Source organism: Bubalus kerabau, chromosome 4 (genome assembly GCF_029407905.1).
Source record: "Bubalus kerabau isolate K-KA32 ecotype Philippines breed swamp buffalo chromosome 4, PCC_UOA_SB_1v2, whole genome shotgun sequence".
NCBI lineage: Eukaryota > Metazoa > Chordata > Mammalia > Artiodactyla > Bovidae > Bubalus > Bubalus kerabau.
Window position 1 is genome coordinate 11,871,092 of NC_073627.1, and position 27,994 is coordinate 11,899,085.

The 27,994-nt window shown below is 53.4% G+C and overlaps 2 protein-coding genes across 2 annotated transcripts; one reads left to right on the forward strand and one right to left on the reverse strand.

The window, feature by feature from the left end:
- CARD14 (caspase recruitment domain family member 14) lies at nt 1–20,889 on the forward strand. Its single transcript, XM_055575309.1, has 20 exons — nt 1–211; nt 1,386–1,523; nt 2,449–2,774; nt 4,830–4,997; nt 5,963–6,082; nt 6,702–6,827; nt 7,321–7,476; nt 8,491–8,592; nt 9,505–9,647; nt 9,735–9,829; nt 11,422–11,482; nt 11,660–11,852; nt 13,418–13,544; nt 13,717–13,954; nt 15,002–15,065; nt 15,790–15,913; nt 16,929–17,102; nt 19,072–19,193; nt 19,876–19,991; nt 20,616–20,889. The coding sequence occupies exons 1-20, from the start codon at nt 1–3 to the stop codon at nt 20,809–20,811; spliced, it is 3,000 nt and encodes a 999-aa protein (XP_055431284.1). The 3' UTR covers nt 20,812–20,889.
- SGSH (N-sulfoglucosamine sulfohydrolase) lies at nt 20,866–27,977 on the reverse strand. Its single transcript, XM_055575310.1, has 8 exons — nt 27,858–27,977; nt 26,586–26,746; nt 24,990–25,095; nt 24,631–24,781; nt 24,130–24,286; nt 23,685–23,766; nt 22,993–23,196; nt 20,866–22,200 (listed from the first exon to the last, which is right to left on the reverse strand). Exons 1-8 carry the CDS (start codon nt 27,952–27,954, stop codon nt 21,641–21,643), a joined length of 1,518 nt encoding a protein of 505 aa, XP_055431285.1. The 5' UTR covers nt 27,955–27,977; the 3' UTR covers nt 20,866–21,640.
- Nucleotides 27,978–27,994: the final 17 nt, after the last annotated feature.

Here is a 27,994-nt window from a genome sequence, read left to right on the forward strand (position 1 = left end):
ATGGCAGAGCTGTGCCGCACGGACTCCTCGCTGACCTCCCTGGACGAGGAGGTGCTGTGGGAGATGATGGAGGACCACCGCTGCAGGATTGTACGCAGCATCTTCCCCAGCCGTCTCACCCCCTACCTGCGCCAGGCCAAGGTGCTGGACCAGCTGGACGAGGAGGAGGTGCTGCACAGCCCCAGGTTCAACAACACGGCCATGAGAGTCGGTGAGGACCTGTGTCCCAGCCCACTGCAGAGCCGGCTTGGTGCAGGTGGTGCTGGAAAGGCCTGTGTGAGGGCAGGGGGTGAAGGACCTTGAGGTGACCTGAGGTCAGGTCATGGGACTGGGTTAGTGCCCCAGAAATGCCACCACAGATGACCACAAACTGGGTGGCTTAAAACTGCAGAAGCATCTTCTTTCACACTGTGGAGGCCAAAAGCCTGAAATCAAGGTGTCAGAAGGGCTGAACTCCCTCTGAAGGCTCTAGGGGAGAAAACCATTGCCTTTTTCTGCTTCTGGTGGCCCCAGCATCCTTGGTTTGTGGCTACATCACTGCACTCTCTGCCTCTATCATCACATGTCCTTCTTTCTGTCTTTTCCTTTTTTGTCTAAGAATGTTTGTGATTGGATTTATGGCCTACCTGCATAACTCAGGAGGACCTCCTCTTGAGATCCTTACCTTAATTACATCTGCAAAACCTTTTCTGAACAAGGTCCCATTGGCAGTTTCCAAGTGGACATAACTTTGGGGGCCACAACTCAACCCACTCCAGATGTCTTTGGAGCTGATTCTGATTGTCTGACTAGCTGTGTTTATTCGTTCAAAAACAGGAAAGCTTCATCATATGAAGGTGTTAGGAGAATGGAATGAGTTACTCTTTATCAGATACTCATCTCAAAGCCTGGGCCTTCAAAAACAGGCAGTAAGTGGTAGCTATCAATATGATACTATTTGTGCCTGTTGCCTAATGACCATTACATAGGGGAGAAATTAATTCAAGCTGAGAGTGATGGGATGTAGGTGGGCTCGGAAGGCCCGAGCCTCTCTAGGACCGGACCCTGGGCACTGCTATTTGCTTCTTTCCTCCCACCTGCTTTGTACATGTGTGTCTGCATGTGTCCACAACACACCTGGGAGAGGTCTGGAGAGCAACGATTATCCCTTTGAGTCTTTTATTCTCAACTCTTAGCACTTGGGTTGTAGCAGTTCCTCAACAAATATCAGCCTGACCCCTTTCGAGTCTGACCACCATCATGGAAGTAGTAAATTGACCCTGGAAAACTGCTTTGACCTCCTGATTCCTAGATGTGCAAGGATGACCGCCACCCTGCTGTACTCTGCTTCCTTCATGGAAAGCCCAGCCAGTACCTGGCTAGCTAAGACTGTTCTCTCTCCCAAGGGTACTTGCTGGATTTGCTAAAGACTCGAGGCAAGAATGGGGCCATTGCCTTCCTGGAGAGCCTGAAGTTCCACAACCCTGATGTTTACACCTTGGTCACCGGGCTGCAGCCCAGCGTGGACTTCACAAACTTCAGTGGTGAGATCTGGTGATATAACCAGGGGTGAGGAGGTGTCCCTCCTTGACTGTAGGCTGTTCCAAACTGGGCAGACATTCCTGTTTCTGTGCTCCAACCACACCCCCCAGACTGTGGGGGGTGAGGAGACCCCCACACACAAACACTAGCCCTAGTCGGGGTGGGTAGGCAGAGCCCATGACCTTGGGTTATAAATGAAAAGCTTTGTTTCTAACTATCCAACACCAAGAGCAGACCCCTCACAGGTCATGGAACCTGCATCTGCGAGGCGCAGGCAAAGAGGAAGTGTGTCCTTTCCTAGAAAACCTTTACCTTGAGGTGCTTGAGGCAGAAGGGAATCGGTTCCCACTCGGTCCTGCCCAGTCCTGCCCAGCTCTGGCTCTTGGGAGGGGCCGATGGTGGGAAAAAAGAGAGGAGCTGCTAAGTCAAGATTTATACCGGCCAGGTGGGAGACGAGGTCTTGTTCATTAACTGAGTCATTTTAGGCTTCTCTAGAGGAGCTGTTGAGAGATTTAGGTATTTGAAGGGGCAGGGCAACATCACTCAAAACTGTTGGTAAGCAAGTGTTTCAGCCTATTTGTCATCACAGCCCCTATTTATGGGATTCAGGGTTCTGTTATACAGATTCGTGTTCTTTGTTATGTTTTCCTCAGGATGACATGAGAATGAACATCGAGCAAGGTTCAGCTGATGGTGGCAGGGGATGGGGAGTTAGGTTTAAACAGCCAGGTCCCACAGGGAAGCCAAGAATGGGGACAGAAATCACCTGTCAAGCTATTTATTTAACTGAAATATCGAGTCCTGTTGAGCCTGGAAGCATTTACGGTGACCCACAGATTAGGGTGGGGGCCCTGCTTGAGAGTGTGGGCGCAGGAAGAAAGACCCTGCAGGACGAGGAGCCCTTGGCCTACCTGCCCTGTCCCTCAGGGCTCATGGAGACGTCCAAGCTGACCGAGTGCCTGGCTGGGGCCATTGGGAGCCTGCAGGAGGAGCTGAGCCAGGAAAAGGGGCAGAAGGAGGCACTGCTGCGGCAGTGCCAGCAGCTGCAGGAGCGCCTGGACCAGGCCAAGGCCCGCGCTGAGGGCCTGCGTCAACTGGAGGCCGACCACAGCCGCATGAAGCGTGAGGTCAGCACCCACTTCCACGAGGTGCTGAAGCTGAAGGATGAGATGCTGAGTCTCTCGCTGCACTACAGCAACGCGCTGCAGGAGAAGGAGCTGGCCACCACGCGCTGCCGCAGCCTGCAGGAAGAGGTAACAGCTCGGGGTGCCCATCCTGATCTGCTGCTCCCCACTATGGGCCTTCGCACTTGCTGGCCTATCTCCTGGAACCCCCTACTCCCACTCCCTGCAACACCCCTGCAGGAAACTTCTCCACCAGGGTCCCCTCGAATAGGCTATGTGGTCTCAAATCCACCCTGCCCTGCAATCACCTGGTCTGTGAAGTGCCCATGATGGGGAGCCCTCCTCCCCGTCCTACCTCTGGGGGACTGTCTGGCTATTCTGGGAGTGGTGGCTGTTAGGGAATAGTGGAACCACCCAGCCCTGCTCCCCTCCAACTGCATCAGTAACCAAGGGGACTTCTATTGTCTCCTCCTTTATCTTTCTCAGCTGGTCCTGGATACAGATGGGAGAACAGGAATGTTACTAGTGAAGCCCCCTCAGACCCCAACAGTCTTTTACTCATATTTCTGTTGGGGATAATTATTGTATCTTCTTATAGATCTACAAGAGTTCTTTATGGAAGATAGTCATTCCTTGTCATTTTGGCATTTGCTTTTAACTGTGGCATTGTTTGATTTTAGTTTTCTAAATTTTATTTAGAAAGAATTTTGAATTTACCCAAAAACATACAGATAAACATACAAATACATCCACATACCTTTTCTTTATCACTGTGCTCTCTCTCTTTTTCTCCCCATGCGTACACACACTTTTTCCTGAACTACTTGAGTTGAACGCATCATGGTCCTTTTTCCCCCAAACATTTTGATGTATATTTCCTAAAAATAGGATATTCTCTTAAATAATTTGGTGCAGTTGCCAACTTCATAAAATTATAGTCATATAATCCTTAAATCTACTGTAGTGTTCCAGTTTTATAGTTGACCTAAAGTACATTCTTTATGGCATTTTCCCTCTAGTCCAGGATCAGGTATTGTACCAAAATTGCCAAAGTACTCTTACTATTACTCCCTGCAGCTGGGGGGTATGGGAGAGGTGTTTTAAGGCCAGCAAGCACCGTAGCTTCATGTTGACACCTCCCCCTGGACTTAGCCTGACCAGTGATTCTTGCCTGAGCACATCTTTACTCTGGTGGCTGCAAAATGATGAGCCCCATCTCCAGTGCTCCCCCTGGTGACCAGTTGGCCCTCAGCATCCTGACTGTGAGAGGGAGCCTTTCCTTTCCCCACTTGTGCATCTGTTATTGGCACAGATGCGTGGATTCCTATCTCCAATAATCTGTAACATGTTGTTGTCTTTAGTTTGGTGCTCAAGGTGTCCTAGATTTGACCGTGGGAACCCCTTCAATATGTTGTGTCCTGGGACATGACATGCTGTCGAGTTTTCTTAGCACTGACTTTCTTTGCATCACCACAAGATATTCCAGGATCATCTCATACCCACTCCACCTCAGCTCCAAAGTCAACCATTTCTTCAAGGGGCCCCAGTTCCTTTTAGTGACCACTGGGCTCTAGGTGTGCTCATTGCTACTGGGGTGTCTTTGCTCCTCAGCCGTTTTAGCAGAGAGGACTAGGAAACATGCACATAGATACCCAAGTACATACACCTACAGACATGCATAGGCACATATGCATGCAGGTATGCATAGAAACACACATGCACAGAGTTTAGAAATCATGAGTGCACACCCAAACCTCTAATTCCAGCAGATCCCCCGGGGTTTCTTCTTGCTGCCGCCCACTTCACCTGACATGTTTAGTGGAATGTTGGAAAGGCGGAGAAGCAGGGCCATGCTGGAGGAGGCTTAGTGGCCATTCATCCCTGGCTGCACTGGCTGTCAGATCCAAGAGCCGATGGCAAGGGCTCCTTTCTCTGTTCCTGGGGACCTCAGCTCAGTGATTTAACCCCTACACCTCCCAGTAAGATAAAGCTAAAATGCTTTTATCATCCTACAGGGACTATTCGTTAGGTAAAACCCTTTATGGATTTTGAAATCTTGGGAGAGGGACCTTTTTGAGTATGAAAAGCATCATCACTAAGGAGAAAGGCTGAGGACCACACCCGGCTCCTGGTCTAGTGGAGAAACAGCAGTGACCTTCTCCTCCTCCTTCTCCTCTCTGGCAGCTGTATCTGATGAAGCAAGAGCTTCAGCGAGAGAAGATGTCTTCTTCCTGTGAGCGGGAATTTCGAGAGCGGTCCCTGAAGATGGCCAGCGACCTGGAGCCTGGAGACGAGGAGCTGAGCCGCCTGAAGGAGGAGAATGAGAGGCTCCGCTCCCTGACCTTCAGCCTGGTGGGTCCTGGTGCCCCCAGGGCTCAACTTCCTGCCCTGGTCTCCCCCCAAGGCTCAGCTTCCTTCCCTGGTGGCCAGCAGGTAGTGTCACTGGCCTTGGCCTGTGGCCTCCAGACTGTGGGATTTCTGACAGGTGGTTCCACTGAGGTGTAGCTAAGGTCTGGGTGAGATGAAACCTAGTGACTCGTCCTCACCACCCCTTCTCACATCCCTCCTTCCTGTTCTTTCCAGACCCCGTATGCTGGCAAAATTGAAAGCTATTGTGCACGTATTCAAAAGTCTTAGTTCGTTTGCTGCTGCTAAGTTGTTTTGGAGTAAATGGAGGCTGATTATAATTGATGAGATTAGCTTTAAGGTTATGGAAGCAGGGGAGCTTTCTGCCTGCAAAATATTCCACCATCCCGCTCAGGCAGGCACAGGGGAGTGGGGAACTGTAAGATGCAGAGAAGTTCGTGTCGCCAGCACCCTGAAATTATGCAAATCATCTGCCTCTCCTCTCCAGTCCCTTTCGATCAATAAATATCTATTTTTTGAACTAGCCCTTTGACAGACATTCATGGGGTGTGGGTCACCCGGCCTGAACTGTGCCATCGTTCATAAAAGTGAGCGTGAAGAGGGAATGCCTCAGCCCTTGATATTCGCCCTCCTGGAAGCCTCTGCCTTTGGATCTATTGGGAGCAGGCTGAAACTGCCTAAAAGAAGGAGGCGCTATACTACCTCAGAGGCTTTCAGCTTCCTGTACTTTGTCTCCTAGCCGTGCTCACGTGGAGCTGAAATGCATGTTCCCCATTTTGATTGCTGACCTTGCCTTTTTTCCTGCCTGAGGTGCAGTAATAAAGCTAAATCCGTCCCCACACCCAGACTCGAAGCTTCCTGCCTCCTGTCCTGGGGACGAGATGATGGGGATGTTTCCCTGGGGCCTTCGGGGAGGTCAGGGTCCCTGGGCTGACATCTCTTTGTGCCAGGCGGAGAAGGACATTCTGGAGCAGAATCTGGACGAGGCCTTGGAGAGCAGGCAGGAGCTGGTGGACCGCATCCACTCTCTGAGGGAGCGGGCAGTGGCCGCTGAGAGACAGCGAAAGCAGGTGACGCTGCTGGGCCGTGTTTAGGGGCCGGGCTGCCTGGATCAGGAAGCAAATTCTTTAATCCATACTGAGCTTAAAACCAACTTTGCCCAAGAAATGCATTGGCCTGTTCGCTTATTCCTTTGTCAAACTAGACTGGACACCAACTCAGAATCCAATGCTAAAGGCCACGTCCACTTTGTGGGGTGATGAGAAAATAGGTCAGGCAAACAAGCGATTAAAACACAGAGTGATTTCCAGTGCGTGGGGGCCCCAGGGTGAGAGCCAGGGATTTATTTAGTTGCTCTAAAAGGCAAGGGGAGGACGAGAGAAAGGAGACAGTGGAAGAGAATGAGGTGGGCAGAGGGAAAATAGGTATGCCCTTTGGGACATGGAATAAACAAAACACAATTTGACATGCAGGACCCATGCATATTTTGATGATCAAATTAAAATATAATCAACACAGTAACTCTAGATGCACCTGAAATCTAGCACTTAAGAAATGAGCATTAATTCACCTTATTTCTTCTCGAGAACCACCTCCCTCACTTCTCCCCAAGGCTCCCCCACCCCCATCCTCAGCCCTACCCTCAGAGTCACTGACCTCCGTGGGCCATGTTTGTCCCCCTCTGTCCAGTACTGGGAAGAGAAGGAGCAGACCCTGCTCCAGTTCCAGAAAACCAAGGTGGACTGTGAAATCTACAAGGAGAAGATGAACGCCCTGCAGAGCCAAGTGGTCGAGCTGCAGAAGGAACGAGACCAGGTACCCGGGAGGAGTGAGGGGCTGGCCTGGGTGCCGGGCTGAGGGGCTCCGAGGACCAAAGGTGCAGTCCCCGAGGGGTCTCAGGAGGGTCGGGAAGGCCACTCTGGGTGTGGCTTATTGTTGGCCAGCCAGGTCACCTGACCTCAATGGCAGCAAGTTCCAGACTTGGGGTCTCTCTCCTTGATCCCCAGGGTGTTTCTCAGCTCCCCGCCACTGTTACCTGTTGCCATGCCTGCTGTACATCATCTTCCCTCCTTTCATTTCTAGCAGGAGGTGTTTGTGTGCACCCCCTTATTGACTGTTACTGAAACTGCTCACTTTTACATGAATCATAAATGGTGGTAAGCCACAGAACAAGCTGTGTGTGTTGCACACCAGAGAGTCCAGGGTAAACACAGGCCAGAAACAGGGGCTTTCTCTGGCTGGACTCCTGCAACACACCCTCTTTATCCTCTGGACATTGATCCTTTCTGTCTTCCATCTCGGCTCCCAGGCCTACTTGGCGAGGGATGGAGCCCAGATGGAGATTTCTCAGAACCTGACCGAGAAAGACGCCCTCCGCAGGAAGGTGTTTGAGCTGATGGACCAGGTCTGCGAGCTGCGCCAGCAGGTCCAGCGGCTGCAGGTGCAGGCCGAGTCATCACTGGGGGTGAGCGCTGCTGGGGGGAGGATGCAGGGTGTTGGGGCAGACCGGAGCCAGCCACATGGGCCCACTGGCACCACCGGATTCATCTCTGTCCACAATGCTGGCTCCTGTGAGGTGAAGTGTGATCAAAGGTTGACGGTATCCAGTGGGGCAGGCTGAGTCTGCTTCTTCATTTTTTTTTCATGCTAATACTATGCAAGTCATAGAAGGGTTAGCTTGGTGGAAGGTTCTGGAACCTGGAATGTGCGGCGCTCAATGAAGAAAGCAAGCTTAGGAAGCTGTGCAGGTAGTCACTTGGTCTAGTGGCTGATGTCTTCCTGGGATGCTTGAAAGTAAACTACCTGAGAGCTGAGTGATAGAAATGAAGGAAGCTGCATTCTCAAAGAACTAAAATTACTGTAAAACCTCTAATTATGGTCTTGGCAGCAGCTCCAGTTCCAGACACCCTGGTGGGTGGGCAAGACTCTAGAGGTGCCCAGGGACACCTGGGAAGCACAGCCAGACCCTCCCCTCCCTAAGCAGGGGTCCCAGCCATTCTTCCCTCCCCCACTTGCCACATCAAACATGTTAAAAAATATATACATACGCATGGAAAAGAGACTGACGAATAGATAGCAAACTGCTGGCTGCTCTATTTCTGAGTGTGGGAGGATAGGTCAATTTTACTTTCTTCTCTAATTGGCCTATTCTTCCCCACCAATGTTCTTTGTGGAGTATCTATAGATATACATATAGTATCTATCATTTGTATAACCAGGAGAGAATAACATGTATTATCCAAAGGGGATAAAATGCGGTCACCAAGCTTGTTGTTGCATGTCCCATTGGTGGCCAGCTCCCACAGTGCCAGGTGTCCCAGGCTGGGAGAAGGGGACATAAATGTTTTGCCTTGAAGCCCAGGAAAGGAAACCACTCAGGAAGCTGGAGATACAGGGGCTGCGACTCGGTAGAAACTCCAAGAGCAACCTAGGATATTCCCTGAATTAACCAGCCTGTCTGGGTCTTTGGCAGCCCAAGCAGGAGGTGGGGGCCAGGGAGCCCTGTCCGAAGGGGAAGCAGCGGCTGGTGCGTATGTTTGCCCTCTGCCCGCGGGATGACAGCAACGGCAGCTCCTCTGAGGTACGGCCGGTGCCTCCACCACTGCTGGGGCTGGACCAGACCTCGTCTATCAGGACAGAAGAGGGTCTGACATGTAGGAGACGCTTAAAGATGTTCAAGAAAGGCTTATCAAGTGAACAGGGGAGCTGCACCTGGATCTACATATTTCACCTGCTTCCTCCAGTTCCACGCTCTGCATCTTGCATGTTTCCACCCAGTCAGCACGTGACCCTCACTAGCCAGCAACTTAGCCTCTCTGGCCTCGGTTGCTTTATATGTAAAGTGGGACAGTGCGTGTGCTCAGATGCTCAGTCACATCTGACTCTGTGTGACCCCCGTGGACTGTAGCCCACCAGACCCCTCTGTCTATGGGATTCACCAGGCAAGGATACTGGAATAGATTGCCATTTCCTTCTCCAGGGGATCTTCCCGGCCCAGGGATCAAACCTGTATCTCTTATGTCTCCTGCATTGGCAGGCAAATTACTTACCACTAGCACCACCTGGGACACTCCAAAGTGGGACAATGCTAACCACCAGATAGATTTATCATTAAGAACTAAGTGATACAGGTGACTTCCTTGGTGGTCCAGTGGTTAAGATTCTTCACTTCCACTGCAGAGGGGTGTGGACTCAATCCCTAGTCAGGGACTAAGATTCCATATGTGAAAGGGTGGACAAAAAACTTAAAAAATAAAGAACTAAGCAACGTAAAATCTAGAAGTAGCTAATAGAGTACCCAACACAGAGTAGGTGCTCAATTAATGTGGCTTGGCTCTTTGCTCCTCCTTCCCCTCCTCTTGCCTCCTCTACCCTGTCAGTGGGAGGCTGTGGCTTATTATCATTACACTCTACACAGTAGAGGCAACAGGGATAGTGTCCTAGGGGATCCCCGTGAGAACCCCATGGTGACTTCTGCTGTGTCCTCCCCCAGTCCCAGCTCTGGTCTGACCTGAGTGCCACATCCAGCCGAGAGCTGGTGGACAGCTTCCGCTCCAGCAGCCCTGCGCCTCCCAGCCAGCAATCCCTGTGCAAGCGGGCCACAGAGGACTTCTGGGAAGACCCATGCTCTTCCAGGTAGAGTGGGGCTGTGGACAGGATCAGGTGGCTCCAGCTGCCCATGGCTCCCTGGGACATTGACTTCCATCTTCTTATGCTTTGCAGCGGCTGCCCAGATATCCTGGAGGTGGACCAGGGAGGCTCCCTGGGTGCTAAGAAGAGCAATGCAGACTTGGATTTTGAGATTGTAGACCGGGCAGGTGAGTGTACCCCCAAACCTCTGCAGCCACCCCACCACCCCTGGCTGGGCTGGCAGAGCCAGGAAGGAGAAGACAGGGATTTTCAGGGAGGCAGGTGAGACACCCCAGGGGAGGGGCAGAGAGGAGTGAACCTGACTACTGCCCTAACCTGAGCTTCTGGGAAAATCCAGACAGCCTGGCAGTTCAAACCAGTGTCCAGATGTGCTGTGTTTACTGACTTTCCTTTTGTTTTCACCTGGAGGCTAAAGGAGTTGCGTTCACCTCCACGTCCAGCTCAGCATAAAGTTCAGATAGCTCCAGACACACACGTCCTCTCTCTGTCCTTCCCTGCTCTGATCCACGGACACTTGGGCCTCCCAGTGATACCAGAGGGCAACTGGCTTCCATCCTCGCTGCTCCTCGCTGAGGTGCCTGCTGGGAACATTTCTGCCGCATGCTGGTACCTGAGACATTCCCATTTCTCCTGTGGCTTATTCCTCATATTTGTCACTTAACTGGTCCTGTCTCCTTCTCAAGGCACAGGCCCCTCACGGGCCTTGCCCCCCGCCTTGGGCCTTGCACAGAGCAGGAGCTTAGCATCTTGTCTGAATTTCACCTCACGGCCTCCAGGGAGTGCGTGTATCCCCACGCTGTCGCCTGGCAGCCCCTTTAGGACTGATGGCCTAGGCTTTCTGTGGGTCATGTGACCAGAAACCTTGCCTCTTACAAATTCATTGCCATTTTTATTTATAACAGAGGCTCCACCCCAGATATAACCAGCCTGGATGTGAGATCACAAACAGGATGAGTCAATGCTTTTTTTTTCCCTTTTGTCATGACTGTGCATCAAGTCCTGGTTTATTTACTTTTGACCTCAAATACATTGGGAGTGTATAATTTCACTTGGCTTTGAATGTGAGCACGAGTGTATGTTTATCTGTGAGCTGGGCACAAGCTGCCTGCAACTGGCGACCACTAGCTGTCTGAGAGCCCACTGGTTCTCTGAGCAGCTCAGGAGGCAAGAAGGGCAGCCTTACGTGCAGGGAGGCTGACACCTGGGCTGGGGGCAGCCCATCTGCCTCACAGGCTACATATTAAAATATAGGCCTTGGGGAGACTCTGAGGATATTTAGCCCTGCAGATTGCCAACTCAGAGTCCTGCTGTGGCCAGCTTGGGAGCAGGGTGCCCCGGGAGTCAGGAGGCAGCCAATGACCAGTGCCAGTGGTGGCTGCCACACAGAAATACAGGCCCAGAGTTATGCCAGATTTGATTTCTCAAGTGAAGACAGAAATCCAGATTCCAGATTCCCTATTTTGTAAAATGCTAGCAACTCAAATACTGCAAAAGGACACAATGTAGATTAAACCCTGACAAATGCATCTCCCCACCAGCCTCCCCTATTTTAGCGGAGGTGAATCAAGGTTCTGGGCATCAAGGAAGGGAGGGGCAAGAGAAGGTTCAGCCTCAGCAAAACACAGAACAAGTAGGGGGGTGCCTGCGGCAGGGGCGGAGGTGACACTGAGGTTGCACGGGTGAGCCAAAACTCCTTCAGAAGTGGGGTGACCTTGAGGGCTGGCCCAGCTCCATACCTGAGCCCCTGGCTTCCTCCTAGACCTCCCTGAATCTGAGAACAGTCTGCAGCCGTCTTCTGGGGACCTCTATCTCTCCGCCAGGTGAGCAGAGGGCTGGGACCAGCAGGTGGCAGAGCAGAGTGAGGACTGTGTTCTCACCGTCAGCCTGTTTGAGGCCTGGGAAGGAGAATTCCAGAATGCTGGGACTAGAGGGGACACAGGGGGAGACCCAAGCTCCTGCTCAAGGACACCTAAGCTCCGGCCCCTCCCTTCCTGCAGCTGCTTCCCAGTGAGGCGGAGGCCGGCCCGCAAGATCCTGAGCCAGGTCACCGTGCTGGCCTTCCAGGGGGATTCGCTGCTGGAGCAGATAAGTGTTATTGGCGGGAACCTCACGGGCATCTTCATTCATCGGGTCACCCCGGGCTCTGCGGCAGATGAGATGGCTTTGCGCTCCGGCACCCAGATTGTCATGGTGAGTGTGGCACCGGCCCCTCGAGCCCCCAGCATCCTCTTGAGGGTAGGGTCAGCGTGAGGGGCAGGTAACCCAGGTAGCCATGGATTCAACTTGACAAAAATGGATTACTGGGTTGGTCCACGCTCTTTTCTTGGGCTGACATAAAACAGAGTAACACAATGATTAGAGAGACAGTCCTGGTGACTCTCATCAAAACCCTGTGCCCTTCTCCACCCTGACATCCTTGAACTCGAGGGTGACCTACAAGCTGTTGAAGGCTGGACTATGCACCAGCTGAGCGGGCTTTGGGGATGAAGCAATCTTGGCCCAGGAATCTTCTGATAGAGATTACGAAAGATTCTGATGTGGGCTTTATTTTTTTTTTTTAATTGTAATAATCTTACTGTCACTTCATGTGTATGTGTTAAAATACACATACTAAAATTCACAATTTTAACCCTTGGGGACATAAAAAATTTTTTTTTACTATAAAATATCCATTAAACTGCAGAAAACAAAAATGTACAACTTAATTATTATTAAGTGAGCACATGGACAGGGAGGTCACTTTGATGTTACCTAAAAACATCACTGATTCAATGGACATGAACTTGGGCAAACTCCAGGAGATGGTGAGGGATAGCAAAGCCTGGCGTGCTGTAGTCCATGGGGTCACAAAGAGTCAGACACGACTTGGCAACTGAACAGCAGCAACAACAAAAGCAGAAATATTAAGCATCAGGCCTTTTAAGATTAGCAGGAAATTTGAAAAACAGGCATCACCAATTCCTTCCAGGGTAGGGGGGTGTAAAGGGGGTGTAGGGCTGAGAGGGGGAGGGGCTGTACCATCAATCAGGATTCCATGGACCCCACGGCTTCTCCCCACTGTCCATGGGCTGAGCTGAGTTCTCCTCTGTCTCGAATGATCACACACAGAGCTCCTGACGTAAGCATCAGCCCACCCAACACAAAAGCCCTTCGTCACACTTCTAACAGTCCTGGTGAGATTCTCAATTGTCAGCTCACATTGTGGTTAAAGCAACAGATCCCCTTTATGAGACAGTCCTGATACTTGAATGGGGCCAATTCCGTTCTAATAGCATTAAAAACATCTCTGTTTTTCTCATTGTAAACATATCTACTCTCCTAAACCAAAACAACACTGGGAACAAATGGATAAGAGTGGATAAGAGCCCTGTGGATTTCACAGCTGGGGAAGGGTGACATGAGGGGTGCCCTGGCATCTGGTGGGTGGAGGTCAGAGAAGGTGCAAAACATCCTCCAGGGCCCAGGACAGCCCCAAATGTCCTCAGTCCCAAGCTGAGGACTCTGCTCCAGAATGCTCTAGAATGGAGCATGTTGGAGAGCGGAAACTAGGCGCCGAGTGGCGATCTAAGTACCTGATCCGGGGTGGGAATGTGTGTAGCCTGGAGACCCTGCATCAGGGTGTCCTGACACAGGGCTCTGATAGGGGCAGATGGGTGTCTGGGAAGCAGTGAGTCTCCTGCAGGGCACATGCCTGCACTCAGACCGCAGCTGCAGAAACCTGGTCAACAGAAGTAACCCTCATGATCTTCCATCAGGTGGATTACGAGGCAACTGAGCCCTCGTCCAAGGCTGTCCTGGAGGGCATGACCCTGGAGCGGGCCGTTGGACTTCTCCAGAGGGTGAATGGCTTCTGCTGTCTGTCAGTGAAGGTCAACATGGAGGGTACATACTCCCCTATCCTCTCCACCCTCCCCCAGAGGCCACCAACGCCAACACTCCCAGCTCACTGCAGAGCTAGGCTGCGCCCCAAGTCCACAGTGGACCCCAAAGCAGAACTGTCCTCACGGGGCGTCACGGCTCTGGGCTTACCTGTTCCCATGTCCTCTTTGATCAGGTTATAAGAAGCTGGTCCAGGACCTGGAGGCCAAAGTGGCCACGTCAGGGGACTCCTTCTACATCCGGGTCAATCTGGCCCTGGAGGGGCGGGCGGAGGGAGAGCTTCAGGTGCGCTGCAACGACATCCTGCATGTCACAGACACCCTGTTCCAGGGCAGCAGCTGCTGGCACGCCCACCGTGTTGGCCCCTACAGCACCAAGGGCACCAAGCATGGCACCATCCCCAACTACACACGGTGAGCAGTCGTCCTGGCCTCCCACACCCGAGAGAGAGCCCGGGAACCTACCCGGGGGAGGGGAGGGGACACTGCCTGGCCTTGCTTAGCCAGGAGGTCCCCTCCTGCCCTGGAGAAACAGCCTTCCCGAGGCTCCCTTCACTGCCCAGGGATATGGGGTGGGGCACCTCCAAGAAGTGGAATCTCCAATGTGCGACCCACCAGGTTCACTGCTTAGATGGGCTTCCTTTGTGAAAAGGGATGGACCTGAGTCCTAGAGCATTCTAGGGTATGTGGGACCAGTTTCTCATCCTCAGCACTATGGACATTTGGGGCTGGCTCATCGTTTGTTGTGGGGGGCCGTCCTGGGCACTTTGGAATGCTGAGCAGCATCTCAGCCTCCACCCCCTGGATGCCAGTAGTGCCCCTGGCACCCCACCCCTGCTAGTGCTGACAACCTAAAATCTCTCCAGACATTGCCAGTGTCCCCTGGGGGAAAGTGACCCATCGTGCAGGTGTGTCCAGGACTATCAGAAAGCCCCATGTCCTGGGGAACCCCCTCAGTCCCAGGCCAACTGGGACAGCCAGTCACCCTCCCTGGGAGCAACAGTTCCCCTGCTCAGAATCACGTTCTATAGTAGATCAACCGTAAGGCACCAAGCATGGTGTCTTGTCCAGCTCCTCTCAAGCCTCACTGCAAATTCTGCCACCTGGAGATCAGACTCAGCAGATGCAGGGAGAGGCCTGAGACTCTGCATTTCCAGGCCCTCTCTGGGTGATGCCAGGCTGAAATCCTCAGACCACACTGGGACTAGTGAGGTCCTGGAGTGGTGGCCTCCACCCCACTCAGACTGTGTTGCCTGGACCCTCCCTCAGAACAATTCAGTTAGCATCTCCAGGGGCGGGCTGGGGCTCTGCAGGTATTTAAGAACACCAGGGGACTACTGGGCTGCTGGGGTGAATGACCGTGGTGGGGGAAGTGGGGATGTCCCAGAGCACTGTGCAGGGGCCCACCTCTCCCGTCCAGCCCTCCCTGCAGCTGGGCTGGGATTGTTCTCCTCCACACAGGGCTCAGCAGCTGCTCATCGCCCTCCTCCAGGACATGGCTCATCAGAGCACCGTGACCCGCAAGGTGAGGTGGGGAGCTCACCCGGTCAGTCCAGGTCCTAGACAGGGGGTCCCCCTTGGGTGAGCTCTGTCTCTCCCCCGACTGGTCTTCCTTCTCTCTCAACTCTGATACATCATCCTGAGGGAGGGGCCCAGTCAACCCCTCCTTCCATCTGCAAAATCACAGCCCTCCCTGGGGTGGGCTGGAAAACTGTGGGCACTGACTGAGGGTCCCACGTGGAGAGTGTAGGCTGCTGACCTGAGACGGGCTGACCTGGTGTGTCTCTTCCATGCTGTTCAAACCTTCACTTGGGTCTGCATACTGCCCAGCCTGCAAGATCTATTGTGTGCAGATATATTGGGTATGCTCCCTGCCTCTTGCTCCCAGGTCACCCCATTTGCCCACTATGTGTACCCCATTCTTATTCCCCACTGAGGCTGGGCACCATTAGGTTGCCCTGACATAGAACACTCAGCTGCCCCTGAGCAAGGCACTAGGGCAGCCCCCGGGATCGTGGCAGGGCTAGCCTGGGGGAACCCTACTCTTCCTTCCTGCCTCCCACTCCCTGCCTTCCCTAGGGAGGGCTCAGCCTGAGGACCCTCTTTGGCCACCCCTCATCTCCCATCCCCTGCCATGGGGCCTGGGCCTCCTGATTGTTTGGTGGGCGCAGCCTGGGGCCAGAGATCACCCTGAATTTGGGGGGGGGCAGGCCCCCAGCACTGTATGACGTTCCTTCTCCCTCATCCAGCAGTCGTCTGGGGGAGCCCAGAAGTTGGTCCGCATTGTCAGTATGGACAGAACCAAGGCCAGCCCTCTGTGGTCAAGCTTTGAAGGGAGCCAGTCGGACCCGAGCCGGGTAGAAGGTGAGGTGGGTGGAGCTGGTGGAGGGTCTTCAGGGGCCACAGTGGTTGGGCAGCTTGGTCAGGATACCACCACTCATCTAGGCCAGAATCTGTTCTAAGAATCATGATGGATGTCTATGTGCCCTTCTGGAAAGCAGTTGTTATACACTCTTAGTGACCTTTAACTGATGCTCCTACCTCCGTAACTACCCCAAAAGATGGTCCGAAGCCGCTGGTACAGTCATCTGGACAGCAGTCCTTTTAGAATAGTAAAGTCTAAATACTCTCCAAATGCCCAACACTCCACAAACCAGTGGGCCCTCAGACAGCTGCCGTTTTTAAAAGCCCCAGGGAATATAGCAGTTGGGGTAGGGGGCAGTGGTTGTGACAGGGGCCAGCACAGCATAGACCCCCGCGCAGGTAAAACTGTGTGTTGAGATAAGCAGAAGTGAATTTAGAGAAAGGTAAACCGTTTTGAGTTTATTTTCCTGAAAAGTGCTTTGAGTGCCTGTGTCCTTAGTCACTTCAGTCATGTCTGACTCTTTGCGACTCTATGGCCCCCAGGCTCCTCAGTCCACAGGCAAGAAAACTGGAGTGGGTTGCCATGCCCTCTTCCAGGGGATCCTCCCAATCCAACCTGCATCTAATATTACTGAAATGACCAGGAGAGGAGGGAGGGAGGGAGGGAAGGACTGGGATCATGTGTCCCTGAGGATGAGGCTAAGGAAGAAGACACAGGAAGCTTCCAGACTGTTTGGAAGGATAAACTCAGGTTTTCTATCCTCCCTGTGAGCCAAACAGGGAAAAGAGTTTAAGCTGCAGCCCATAAAGGTGATCCTAGAGAAGCAGGACATCTAATCAGCAAGTACAAAGAAACCAGCCAGGGCAGGTGTGGAGGCCATGGTGCATCGTGCAGGAGCCCGGTGTACCCACGTTACTGCAGGGGCTGGGCTGCAGCAGCGAGCAAAGCAGACACAGGCCATCCTGGGGGCGGGGGCTGCTGCAGCCCGGCGCCCGGCCCACTTGCGGCTCCTTCCTCCCACAGACCCCTCCACCTTGTGCTTTTGGACCGAGAGCTGCTTCACCCTGGTGCCCTACACCCTGGTGCACCCCCACAGGCCCAGCCGGCCCCGGCCCGTGCTCTTCGTGCCCAGGGTGGTCGGGAAGATCCTGATTGAGAAGCTGTGCCTCTTCCAAGGGTTTAAGAAATGCCCAGCAGGTACGCTCTCACCTGGGAGTCCCACCTGACTGTCAGGTGCGGGGCGAGGCCTTGGCAGAATGCTGTATCTGCTTTCAAGGGGGTGGATGACAGAGGAGTGGCCAAAATAAAGGACCATAAACCAGGGGGCTTAAAACAGCAAAGATGTATTCTCTTAGTGTTCTGAAGGCTGGAAGTCTGAAGTTAAGATGTCTCCACAGGCTGCCCTTTCTCCAAAGGCTGCGGTGGAGGGCATCCTTCCTGCCTCTGCCTGCTCTGGTGGCTGATGGTGGCTTGTGACTCTAACACTCTGATCTCTGCCTCCTCATCTGTGTGTCCCTCTGCCTTCACATTACTTTCTTATAAGGAGCCAGTCATTGAATTTCAGACCACCCTACTCCAGTACAACCTCCTCTTAACTAACAGCATCTGCAAAGATCTTATTTCCAAATAAGGTGAAAATCTGAGGTTTCAGATGGACATGGATTTGGGATGGGGGAGGGGTGGGGCAAAGCACAGCTCTGCTGGCAGCTAGGTTTGTACTTCGTGGAGTCATACAACCAAAGGGCTCCATCCACCTACCCAAAGCCACTCAATATAGAGCCATGGAGATGAACTGGCCAGTGGGAATCCTGGGTCCTAGTGGCCCTGCTCTGCAGGAAAGGTGGCTCAGCTGGCTGGAGGGCAGGAGTTAGCTCCTTGGCACTTTCTTCCGTCCACCATTCCTGGTTGGTGGCTGCCCCAGAGAGTCGGGCTACAACGTGAGGGTGAACAGGGCACTGTTCTTTTCTCCTGGAGTTCACAGAGGAGACAGAGGGGAGCAAGTGTGGGCCACACAGTTCCTCCAGTGAGCACCGGCTGTGTGTCAGGCTCTGTGCAGAGGGTTGCAGGCCCTGGGTGTCTAGTCTGCGCCTCTGGAGACAGACACCTAAACACGTGGCAGGCTGACTTGTCTAAGCTCCACAAGTGGCCCAGAGGGGAATTCTTTGGAGAGGGGTAGGGGTGAGGGTGGGGATGACAGGCAGGCGTTTGTGAGCAGAACAAGGCAGTCCAGGCTGCCTTGCGGAATGTGCAAAGTGCTGAGGTAGGACGGGGAGGAGGCCGTAGGTGCCTGGAAGTGCCGTGGGCTAGGGGATGGGATCAGGCCTGATTTTTGAATGCCTGTTTTGAAAGCAGAATAGAAGACAGATTGGAGAAGCTAAAGACCACTGGAACCCTCGGGGCCAGAGGTGGTACAGCAAAGCCACAGCAGGGAAGAGAGGGTAGTCCCAAGAGCTGTCTGCAGGGTCTGGTGGTGCTCTGGAGGGTGGAAGCTAGCAAGATGGCACATGCGATTCTCACTTGGGAGAGTGGGTGCTATTCAGGAAGAAGGGAAAAGTAGGGGTGTGTTCTAACATGTTTATACAGGGCAGGAGTTCTCAGCCTGGGCATGACATTCAGGGTCCTTCTCTATTGTGGGCTGTCCTGTGCATCACAGATGGGTAACATACCTGGGCCTCAACCCACTCGATGCCAGGAGCAGAGCCCCTCCCCCAAAGCTGTGACAGTCAGAAATGTCTCCAGACATTGCCAAGTGTCCCTTGGGGGCGAAATTGCCCCTGGTTGAGAACCACTGATTTAAGGGCTTGAAGGAATTTCTGGGTGTAAGAAGTTGCATATGTAAGTTTGGGGCTTGGGAAGTGATGGGAGAGGGGTTTATCTACATCTGTCTATCCTTCCTTCTTTTCCTCCATCCTTCCTTCCACCCAACCTTCCATCCATCCACCCACATCCTGGCATTGACTGGGCACCTGCTATGTCTGAGTTTAGGGTGAATGTGCAGGGCACAGACTCCTCCAAGCAGAGAGAGCAGGGTCAGGTTTATAAAGAGGAAACCCTAGCAAGAGCTTTCCCTAGGGCTCACAGGGGTCTGCGGGGGTGGGGGGTGTTCAGCACGGGCTCTTGAGGGAGCAGCTGGGTGTGTGACATCCCCATCAACTGTCACCTTCAGAGTACTTGAGCCAGGAGGAGTATGACACCTCCAGTCAGAGAGGGGACATCATCCAGGAAAGAGAGGCATCCGGTGGCCTCTACTGTGTCACCCGCAGGGCAGTTGAGTCCCTCATGGGAAAGGTAAGGGGTTGGGTGGGGGTTGGGAGGAACTCCATCTCCAGAGGAGGGCGGGGGGAGAAGGCAGGAAGGGCCAACCTCCAGGGACCCCTGGAGCACCCAGGATTGGTGCTTAGCTCATCTCTGGCTCCATCACAGAAAGATCAAACCCTGTTTCTGCCATGTGAGGTCCATGTGACCTTGAGCAAGACTTAACTTTCCTGAATCTGTTTCCTTGACACAAATGTTTAATAAACATGTTAAATGAATGAATAAAATGGAGATAACACTCCATGTTTTAAGGTTCAGACAAATATATGAAAAGCTCACTGAGAATGATAAAATTTTCTGTTGATACAAAGCAGTTAGGAACAGCTGTGATCCAGAGGCCCAATGGCCCCGTCTCCTTCTAACCCCCGAAGAGGCTGATGGAGCCACCGACTCCTAGGGTTTGAGCTCCACACAAAGCCTCCCTCAATCCCAGTGGCCTCTGATTTTTAATTCAGAAGTGAAAAGTCAAATGGATGGAAACTTTTAAAACTGTACAGGAAACAGCTCATATACAAAGGGACATGCCCAAATTCTTTCCCCATCTCCTTTGCAAACTTCAGTCCTGCCTGTATGCTTCTCTCCATGTTTCCCCTGAGTGTGGGCTCCCCTCGTGTCCTCTGAGTCTAAGGCTCACTTCTCTCCCCACGCCCCCCAGAACACCCACGCCCTCCTGGACATCCAGCTGGACAGTGTCTCTGTCCTGCACAGGATGGAGATCTTCCCCATCATTATCCATGTCTCCATCAATGAGAAGGTGGCAAAGAAATTCAAGTAGGTGCACCCCTGGGGGCCGGTGGTGGGGTTTGAACAGGCGCTGGAACTCCCCGTGAGGCCCACGGTGAACATGTCCGGAGCCTGTGTCGGGGTTTCCAGGATCTCACCCTGTGCCAGCCCCAGAATGTCACAGAGCAGTTCCCCCGCAACATCCAGGACAAAGGTCCTGCAGCCAGCCCCCAGGAGTAACCCAGAGGACAGTAAGGTGAGACCCTAGAACCTGACCTCGGCTAAGTCCATACGTTTCCTGGGGTACAGTTAACAGTCCAACCATGTTGGGTGAGGACAGAGACTGAAAAACACTACTTGGTTCATAACTGGGACAAACCCAGACGTCCTACTGCTCCCTTTATAATTTGAGATCTGAAGTTGTAAACTAGACCACCTTCCAACCACCTTCCATTAATGCAACATCATCTAGGGCCCCAATTGTATTTTCTTCATGAGGGGCTGGGTTACCTCAAATCAGGCCACCCATGTCTAGGGCATCTAGACAGCTGTTGCATCATCGGTCCATCCAGGCCCCTAGAATTCCAAGCTGGCAGCTGATTTCTGGGGCTCTGTGCTGGGAGACAGGTGCAAGACTCTCCCTAAGCCACCCTCCCATCTCTGGCCCTGCAGGAAGGCTCTGCAGCGGCTAGGTACCGCAGAGGACCAGCTCCTGGAGGCCGCCAGGCAGGAGGAGGCTGAGCTGGATAAAGTGCCCTGTCTATATAGCAGCCTGGCCCCCGAAAGCTGGAGTGACCTGGATGCCCTGCTCGGCTGCGTCCGCCTGGCCATCACGGATGAGCAAAGGAAGGTCGTGTGGACAGAGTAGAGGCCTTGCTGATGGCCCCTGTGTCATGAACAAATTCAGAAAATGAACTTTGATATATTTTACTAAAATAAAAAGCTTTTACAAAATGCTCAGGCCAGTGGCTTCCCTCCCATGTTCCGCAGGATGGAGATGATAAGGGTGGGAAGGACGACAGGAGCCCATCCACTTGAGAGAACACCCCTTTTCTGGGCTTTCCCAGGCAGAGCTTCTGCTCCCAGGTGGGCGGAGGCAGGGAAGGTCTGAAGCACTCCACGAGTGCTGTCTGTGCTACAGACTCATGTTCATCCAGGATTTACCCAGTGAATAGGGCAGTTTCATGCCTTCAGCAGTGGCATCTTCATCCCGGGACCCTCTCAAAAAGAAGGGTAAGCTCTGCCCATACAGACCCCAGGATGAAACCCATCACTCAAGGAGCCTGCCAAGAATCAGCAATCTCACAGAAAACCAGCCCAGGGGTTGGGAGCCTGACTGTGGGCAAAGTGAAGGAAGAAGAAAGCCCAAAGGTCCTTCAGAGGCTCCCTGTCCAGACCAGGATTGACAGATGCTGTCCCCACACTGAGTGTGGTCTGCACCCACCCACCACCCTCGTGGCATATGGAAACCCATCTCCTCTCAGGTGAGGGGCACAAGAATGTCTGGTTTCCAAAGAACCAAGAGGGTCTTAAGCCCCATGTCCCAACCCCTTTTCTCCCTGCAGGTCCCCAGACCATCCTCATGTGTCACAGGTTGGGGATACTGCAGCATCTTGGGTACCCCTCAGGAATTCATGTGCCGGGACGCGGCTCAGACTCAGGACAGCAGGCCCCCTACTGTAGGGGCAGGAAGGGCCTCACAGTTCGTTGTGGAGTGGCCGGCACTGGGGAGCCAGTTTCTCCTCCAGCACCCCATCTGGAGCACACACCCAAGGGTCATGGGTCTCCCACTGCCACTTGACCAGCTGGGTCTGAAGCAGTTCCAGAACCTGGGCGTAGCGGGGGTCGGCAGCCAGGTTGTGGGTCTCGTGGGGGTCCTGGTTCCTGTCATAGAGCTCCCAGCGCTCCCGGTAGTAGTACTGATGCAGGTCCTTATACCAGCCCGTGGGCTGGCCGGCTGTGGTGCGATTCAGCAGATCCTGAAAGGTCGGCGAGACGTAGAAGTCCTGGTCGATGGGGAAGGGCATCTTGAAGTGGAGGTTGTGCACCAGGTGGAAGTTCTGGTGGTGCACGGAGCGCATGGGGTAGGCCATGGTGACCTCGTGGTAGCTCTGGCTGCCGAAGACCGTGGTCCAGAGGGCTTCTGCCTCCAGCACTGGGAGGAGGGACCGCCCAGTGAGCTGGACGGTCTTTGTGCCAAAGATGGCATAGCTAGGGTAGGGGATGGAGAACCAATCCAAGATGGTGGGCGTGAGATCTGGAAAGGAGATGGCATCTCAGCAGGGCGGGCCCTCCAGGGCACTAGGTCCAGCCCCCTGGAAAGGGTGAATCCAAACCACTCTGGAAGCTGGTGGGCCGCCTCGCACATCAAATCACCAACAGGGAGAAGCTGCTATGGGTCAACCCATCGCTGCTGCATCACCCTCCAGGCTATGATGCCTTCAATATAACAGGAGGCCCCAATTCGGTGATACCCAGAATTCTAAAATCTGTGAGGAAGGCCCCTAGGGACCTATTCCTGCTCTGTGTTGCAGCCCTAACACTCCCTGACCTTGGAGCCAAAGGGAGATGTGTGCCCTGAGCCATGGGGGCCCAAGCATGTTACTGCCCTGACCCCTCAAAGTGGGTTCAAGGCGCATCAGAATCACCTGGAAACTTATCAGAAATGCAAATTCTTGGACACCATCCCAGACCTACTGAATCAGACTCTATGCAGTGGGATATTTGGATCCTAGCAAGTGCACCAGGTGACTGATGCTCCCTAATGGTCCAGTGGAAAAATGACAGGCGTGAAGGCAGTGAGACCCAAACTAGAATCCAAGTTTGGTGCTTACAAGCTGTGTGACCTTGGGCTTCTTCATTTACGTCTCTGAGCCCCATTTTTGCAACTGCAGAATGGGGGTGACCACCACTTTCTCACTGGAGTGGCAACTACATAAGGTAGTGGGTAAGAAGCAACATCTGGACATTGTGGTCCCACTAAACATTCACTTCCTCCCCCATACCCCCCCGCCACCCAATCCCTGCTGTATGGGATGCAGAGTCTTACCTAAGAGGCTCACGTAGGCCTCACTGACCTGGCCCCAGCGTTTTGGATGCTCTGGAGACGATACCAGCATGGGCTCTGCAGTGCCTGGCCAGTACAGGTTGGTCCTGCCACTGGGGAAGGGGATCCCATTGTCGGACGTGAAGATGACCAGGGTATCATTCAGGACACCTGCTCCACGCAGCTCCTGGAGCACGAGTCCAATCCCTGCAGGGTGTGGAGGGGAGAGCAGAGCTCAGACACAGACAGATGCGCCGTCATGGGAACGTGTGTGCACTCCTGCATTTCTTCATCAGACCCTGCACCATCGATTCCTTTAGTCACCCCTGCCTTCCTTCCCACCAGCCAGGCCTCCTGCCCAGCAGATCCTAAGTCAAGGATCTCAAGATGACATAATCCTAAAGTACCTAAGCAGTCCTTAAATCAAGTGATGAGTGTCTTTATATAAAGAGGAGGAACAAAGGCTAAAGAGAAGACACGGGAGGAAGACATGATAACAGAGGCAGAGATCAGAGTGAAGCAGCCACAAGCCAAGGAACACTTGGGGCCATAGGAAGCTGGAAGAGGCAAGAAGAACTCTCCCTAAGAGGCCCCCTAAGGAAACACAACCCTGCAACATTGTGACTTCTGGCTTCTGGCCTAAGACGGGAGCCTGAGATGTGCCCTATCCCATCGCCTGGGCTCCCTGAACCCACCTTGGTCCATCCGGCCAATGGTGGTGTACTGAGCGGCCAGGTCGGCTCGGGCGGCTGGGGTGTCAGGGACGAAGTAAGGCACCTGAGATGGGGCAGGTGGGTGGGAAGTCAAGGTTAGAACAGACAGGTTGGGGGAGGAGACAGAGTGGTCAGTCCTTAAATTGGGGTGGGAGATATAGGTGCCAGCCCTGCTCCCAGGGCCCGAAATCATCTTCCTTCCTAAATGGATTAATCCAGAAGAACCATGCTTCTGGGAACATCATCCATGTCTTTTCCCTTTTCTCTGCCATCCCATGGATGGGGACCTGGCTCCAAAGAGTCAGAGAATCTCTTCTTACACACGTGGGGCCAGGGCTGCAAACCCACCGGAGGGGCACAGGTCCCCCGATTTACAAAGTGGAAGAAGAAAAGTAGTTCTTGAAAACGTGGAGAGGGACCCTCCTACCTGCACATCCTTCGGGTTGTAGGTCTGGGGGGTCCAGTCTGGAATTCGCCCCATGCCACTCTCCCCATTGCCAAACTTCTCACAGAACGCCCCATACTGTGGCTGGGAGTGCCCGCAGCGGTGGGGGTCATGGAAGGCAACATAGAGGAAAAAAGGCCTGCAGGTGGAGGGATGGGCTTGAGTGTTGAGGTCAAGGTCAGATGGCTGACCATCACCCTACTTCTACCCTGGGGAGCCTCATCCTTCAGGAAGGAACACCCCTCAGCTTTGCCTACTCCCCTACAACTGATAACCTGTGATCTGTGCCACCTCAGGTTCCCCATGTCTCCTCTTCCTCTGACCAGATCAACTTGAGTATCTGGAATCTTCTCCCCCACCCACACCCCAGCTGTCTGAGGACTCCAAGAATCCCAACCAAAGATTCTGGGAGCCGCATCTAGTATTAAGTGCCCAGAGGTCTGGCTAGGTGAGGGCAGTAAGGGGGTGGGACTCTCTGCGCACCTGTCACCCCGAGTCTGCAGGAATTTCCGGACCAGCAGTTTAATTCTAGTGATGTTCCGCCCGACCTGGAGGACAGAGCCATTCTCCTCCGTGTATGCAAAGTCAAATGGATACACCATCTCCGGCCCCACGTGCTTCTTCCCAATGATGCCTGGAGCCAGAGAGACAGGCCTGTTCAGAGCCCCTTTGGTCTCCCATTCCCTTCTGCCCCCTGCTCTGCTCCCCAGACCCTGTGTCTTGCTATGGCCTCCAGGAGGGCAGCAGAACCCTTGTTCTCATGTGCCCAAAGCCCAGTCAGGATCTCTGGGGCAGGATGGGAAGTTGCTCTCTTGCCCCTGGGGCCACACGAAGCCCCTCACCTGTGTGAATGCCAGCTTGGCCCAGCAGCAGCGGCAGGCTCTGCACCCGGTCGAAAGAGTTGAAGTGGTGGACATCCTGGTGCAGGCCGTACATTCCATTCTGATGCTGCAAGCAGAGATGCTGTGATGCAGGATGCCACCTGGTCCTACCACCCCTGCCCTCCGTCCCCCACTGCAACACTCCTGCTCTCCCAGGCTCACCAACCTGGCCCTTCACAGGCCCCTGATTTAGTGTCCTCGGAGAGGTTTTCTCCGTCTCTTACTCCCCGCCGAACAGGCCCACAGGTCCTTCCCATGGGACTTTGGGACTTTGTATTTCCCAGGAAATACAACAGACTGGGAGGATGTATAACAAAATTAGGAGTAGCCTTTATTTTCTTCTTTTTGCATATCTATACTTTCCGATTTTTCTATCAAGACCACATACTATTGAGTGAAAGCCATCCCAGCAAGCCATTTTATAGCATGAAAGAAATTGTCATACATGTTACAAACTCACACTATAGAGATACAAGTAGGTAAATCCCTGTCCTTATTCCTGCAGCCTACTGTCCAGAGGTGAGCATGGCCTACAGCTGCCTGATTAACCTTTCAGCAAGCTTCTGTGTTCCGGTCACTGTCTCCTCTTTATGTAGGCCTTCTCCTCACTGGCTCAGGCTCTCAGAAAGAAACGCACAGACCACAGCTGTGCTCCCATAAAATAATGTTGTGAGGTAACACATTAAGAGTTAAGTGCCCATGGACACCTGGTTCACAGTAGCATTATTCCAACAGCCAAAGGTGGAATCAACCCAAGTGTCCATTAACAGATGAATCAATAGACAAAATATGCTCTATCACACAATGGAACATTACTCAGCCTTGAAAAGCAGTGAGTTACTGACACGTGCCACTACTCAGGTGAAGCTCTGGGACATTACGCTGAGTGAAACCAGCCAGTCACAAAAAGGCAAATGCTGCGTGATTCCACTTACGTGAGGTACCAAGAATAACCAAATTCACAGAGACAGAAAGTTGACTCGTGGTTGCGGCTGGTGGTGCAGTGGGAAGGAATTACTGTTTAATGGGGACAGAGTTTCAGTTTGGGGTGATAAAAGCGTCCTGGATGGTGGTGATGGTTACATAACAATGTAAATGTACTTAATGCCACTGAGCTGTACCCTTAAAACAGTTAAAATAGTAAACTTTTATATATATGTGTCGGCTCAATAAAAATAGAGTAAGTGCCTTAAATGGCAGCTTTTACTGTCACACAAGCTCCTGGGACAATATCATGACAAGAATGAACACTGGGTTGAGCAAATACCTGCCAGGCATCTTACTATGAGCTTTACACATAGGGTGTTAACTTGGCCAATCCTACAGTAATCCCAGGAGTGAGCTATTATCATGACCCCATCTTACAGGCAAAGAGACTGAGGCTCACAGAGGTAAGTGATTGCTCACAGTCACAGAGTGGTGGAGCAGGGCTGCACTTGGACTATTTGGCTGGGGGTGATGGGGGGAAGGTGGACAATGCCCAGGGAGACAAGGGAAGTGTTCTCAGCAGCAGAGGCATTGGGGCACTCCCTCCTTCTGCCTCCCTGCCGCCCTCACCTGGGGCAGGCCAGTGAGGAGGCTGGCGCGGCTGGGTGAGCAGCTGCTGACAGAGGTGAAGGCATTGCGGAAGACAAGACTCCGGCGGGCCAAGGCATCCAGGTGAGGGGTAGAGATGGCGCTGTTGTTGTAGGCGCCACTCTCAAAGCCTCCGTCGTCCGCTGAGGAAGATGGAAAACAAAGGACATAGTGGGCTGGGCTCAGAAGGAGCAGCATAGGGGAGAAAGACCTGGGTCCTGTTGCAGTGGCCTGGGCCAGTGATGGCTAGGCGGTTATGATACCCAGGCAGGTGTGATACCTAGCAGGTGTGATTCCCAGGTGGGCATGATATTCAGCAGGCCTGTTACTTGAGTAAGAATGCCACCAGACATGTATGAAAAGTGGGTGAACATGTTAGGAGGCAGAGAGAAAACTCAGGTAGGCCTGAGATCCAGGCAGGGATGCCCATGCAGTCCTGGGTTCTGAAGACATGCATGAGAATATGGATCAACAAGCAGGTTCTCTGCCCATGCCCCTAGGAGTGGGGGAGCTGAAGGGAGTCCCTCAGTGCAGGGCTGTTTGTGTTACAATTAGCTGAAGGGCCTGCCCAAGACCACAATGTTAATCAGAAAGCGAGACCCTGGCAGACAGCCAGACCTCAAAAGCGGAAAGAATCGGGTTGTCTTGTGAGAGCTGGGCCCTGGCTACCCAAACAGGAAGTCTCGTGAACAGCAGGGCGCTAGAGGAACTTCGGGTTTCAGGGTGGTGGGGGCTAGTGGAGAAGGTGGGTAGGGGGCTGCTCTCTTCAGCCAGGAGGAGGAGAGCTGAGCTACAGCGCTCTGGGGTCTGAAAGAGGAAGGGCAAACAGGAGGTTATCACTGCTGGAGAGAAGATGAGCCCTAGGGCACCCTGGCTGGTCTTTGGGGCCTTGGGCACCAGCCCCTCTTCTGGCATCCACTCCGTAATCTCTGGAAAACCGCCCAGCCTCCCCTGCGGAGGCGGAGACCGCAGGGCTAGCCCGGGCTGCTCCGGGGTACAGGATCAGAACTCGGGTCAGGAGAGGAGTGTGAATGCTGGTGCTGATACCTCCAGACCCTCCAGTGGGCAGGGCCGCCTCTGCCTGCCTCTCCAAGGAGCTGACCACAAAAAGTCTGGGGCCAGCAAATAAAGGAGACGGGGAATGAATGGAAATGGGGGCTGCAGGGCACTGAGAGTTAGCACTGGCCGCTTCTGGGAGAGCCAACCGGCGGCGGTGGAGGGCAGTACCAGGGGTGCCAGCGGGTCAACACTTACCGAGGATCAGCAGCACGTTCCGGGGGCGCGCCCAGTGCACACAACAGAGACCCACGGAGATCAGCAGCACCCAGCAGCCCTGCCCAGAGCTTCGCATGGTGACGGCTCCAGCCTGGCCCCCGCCCCGGCTCCCCGCC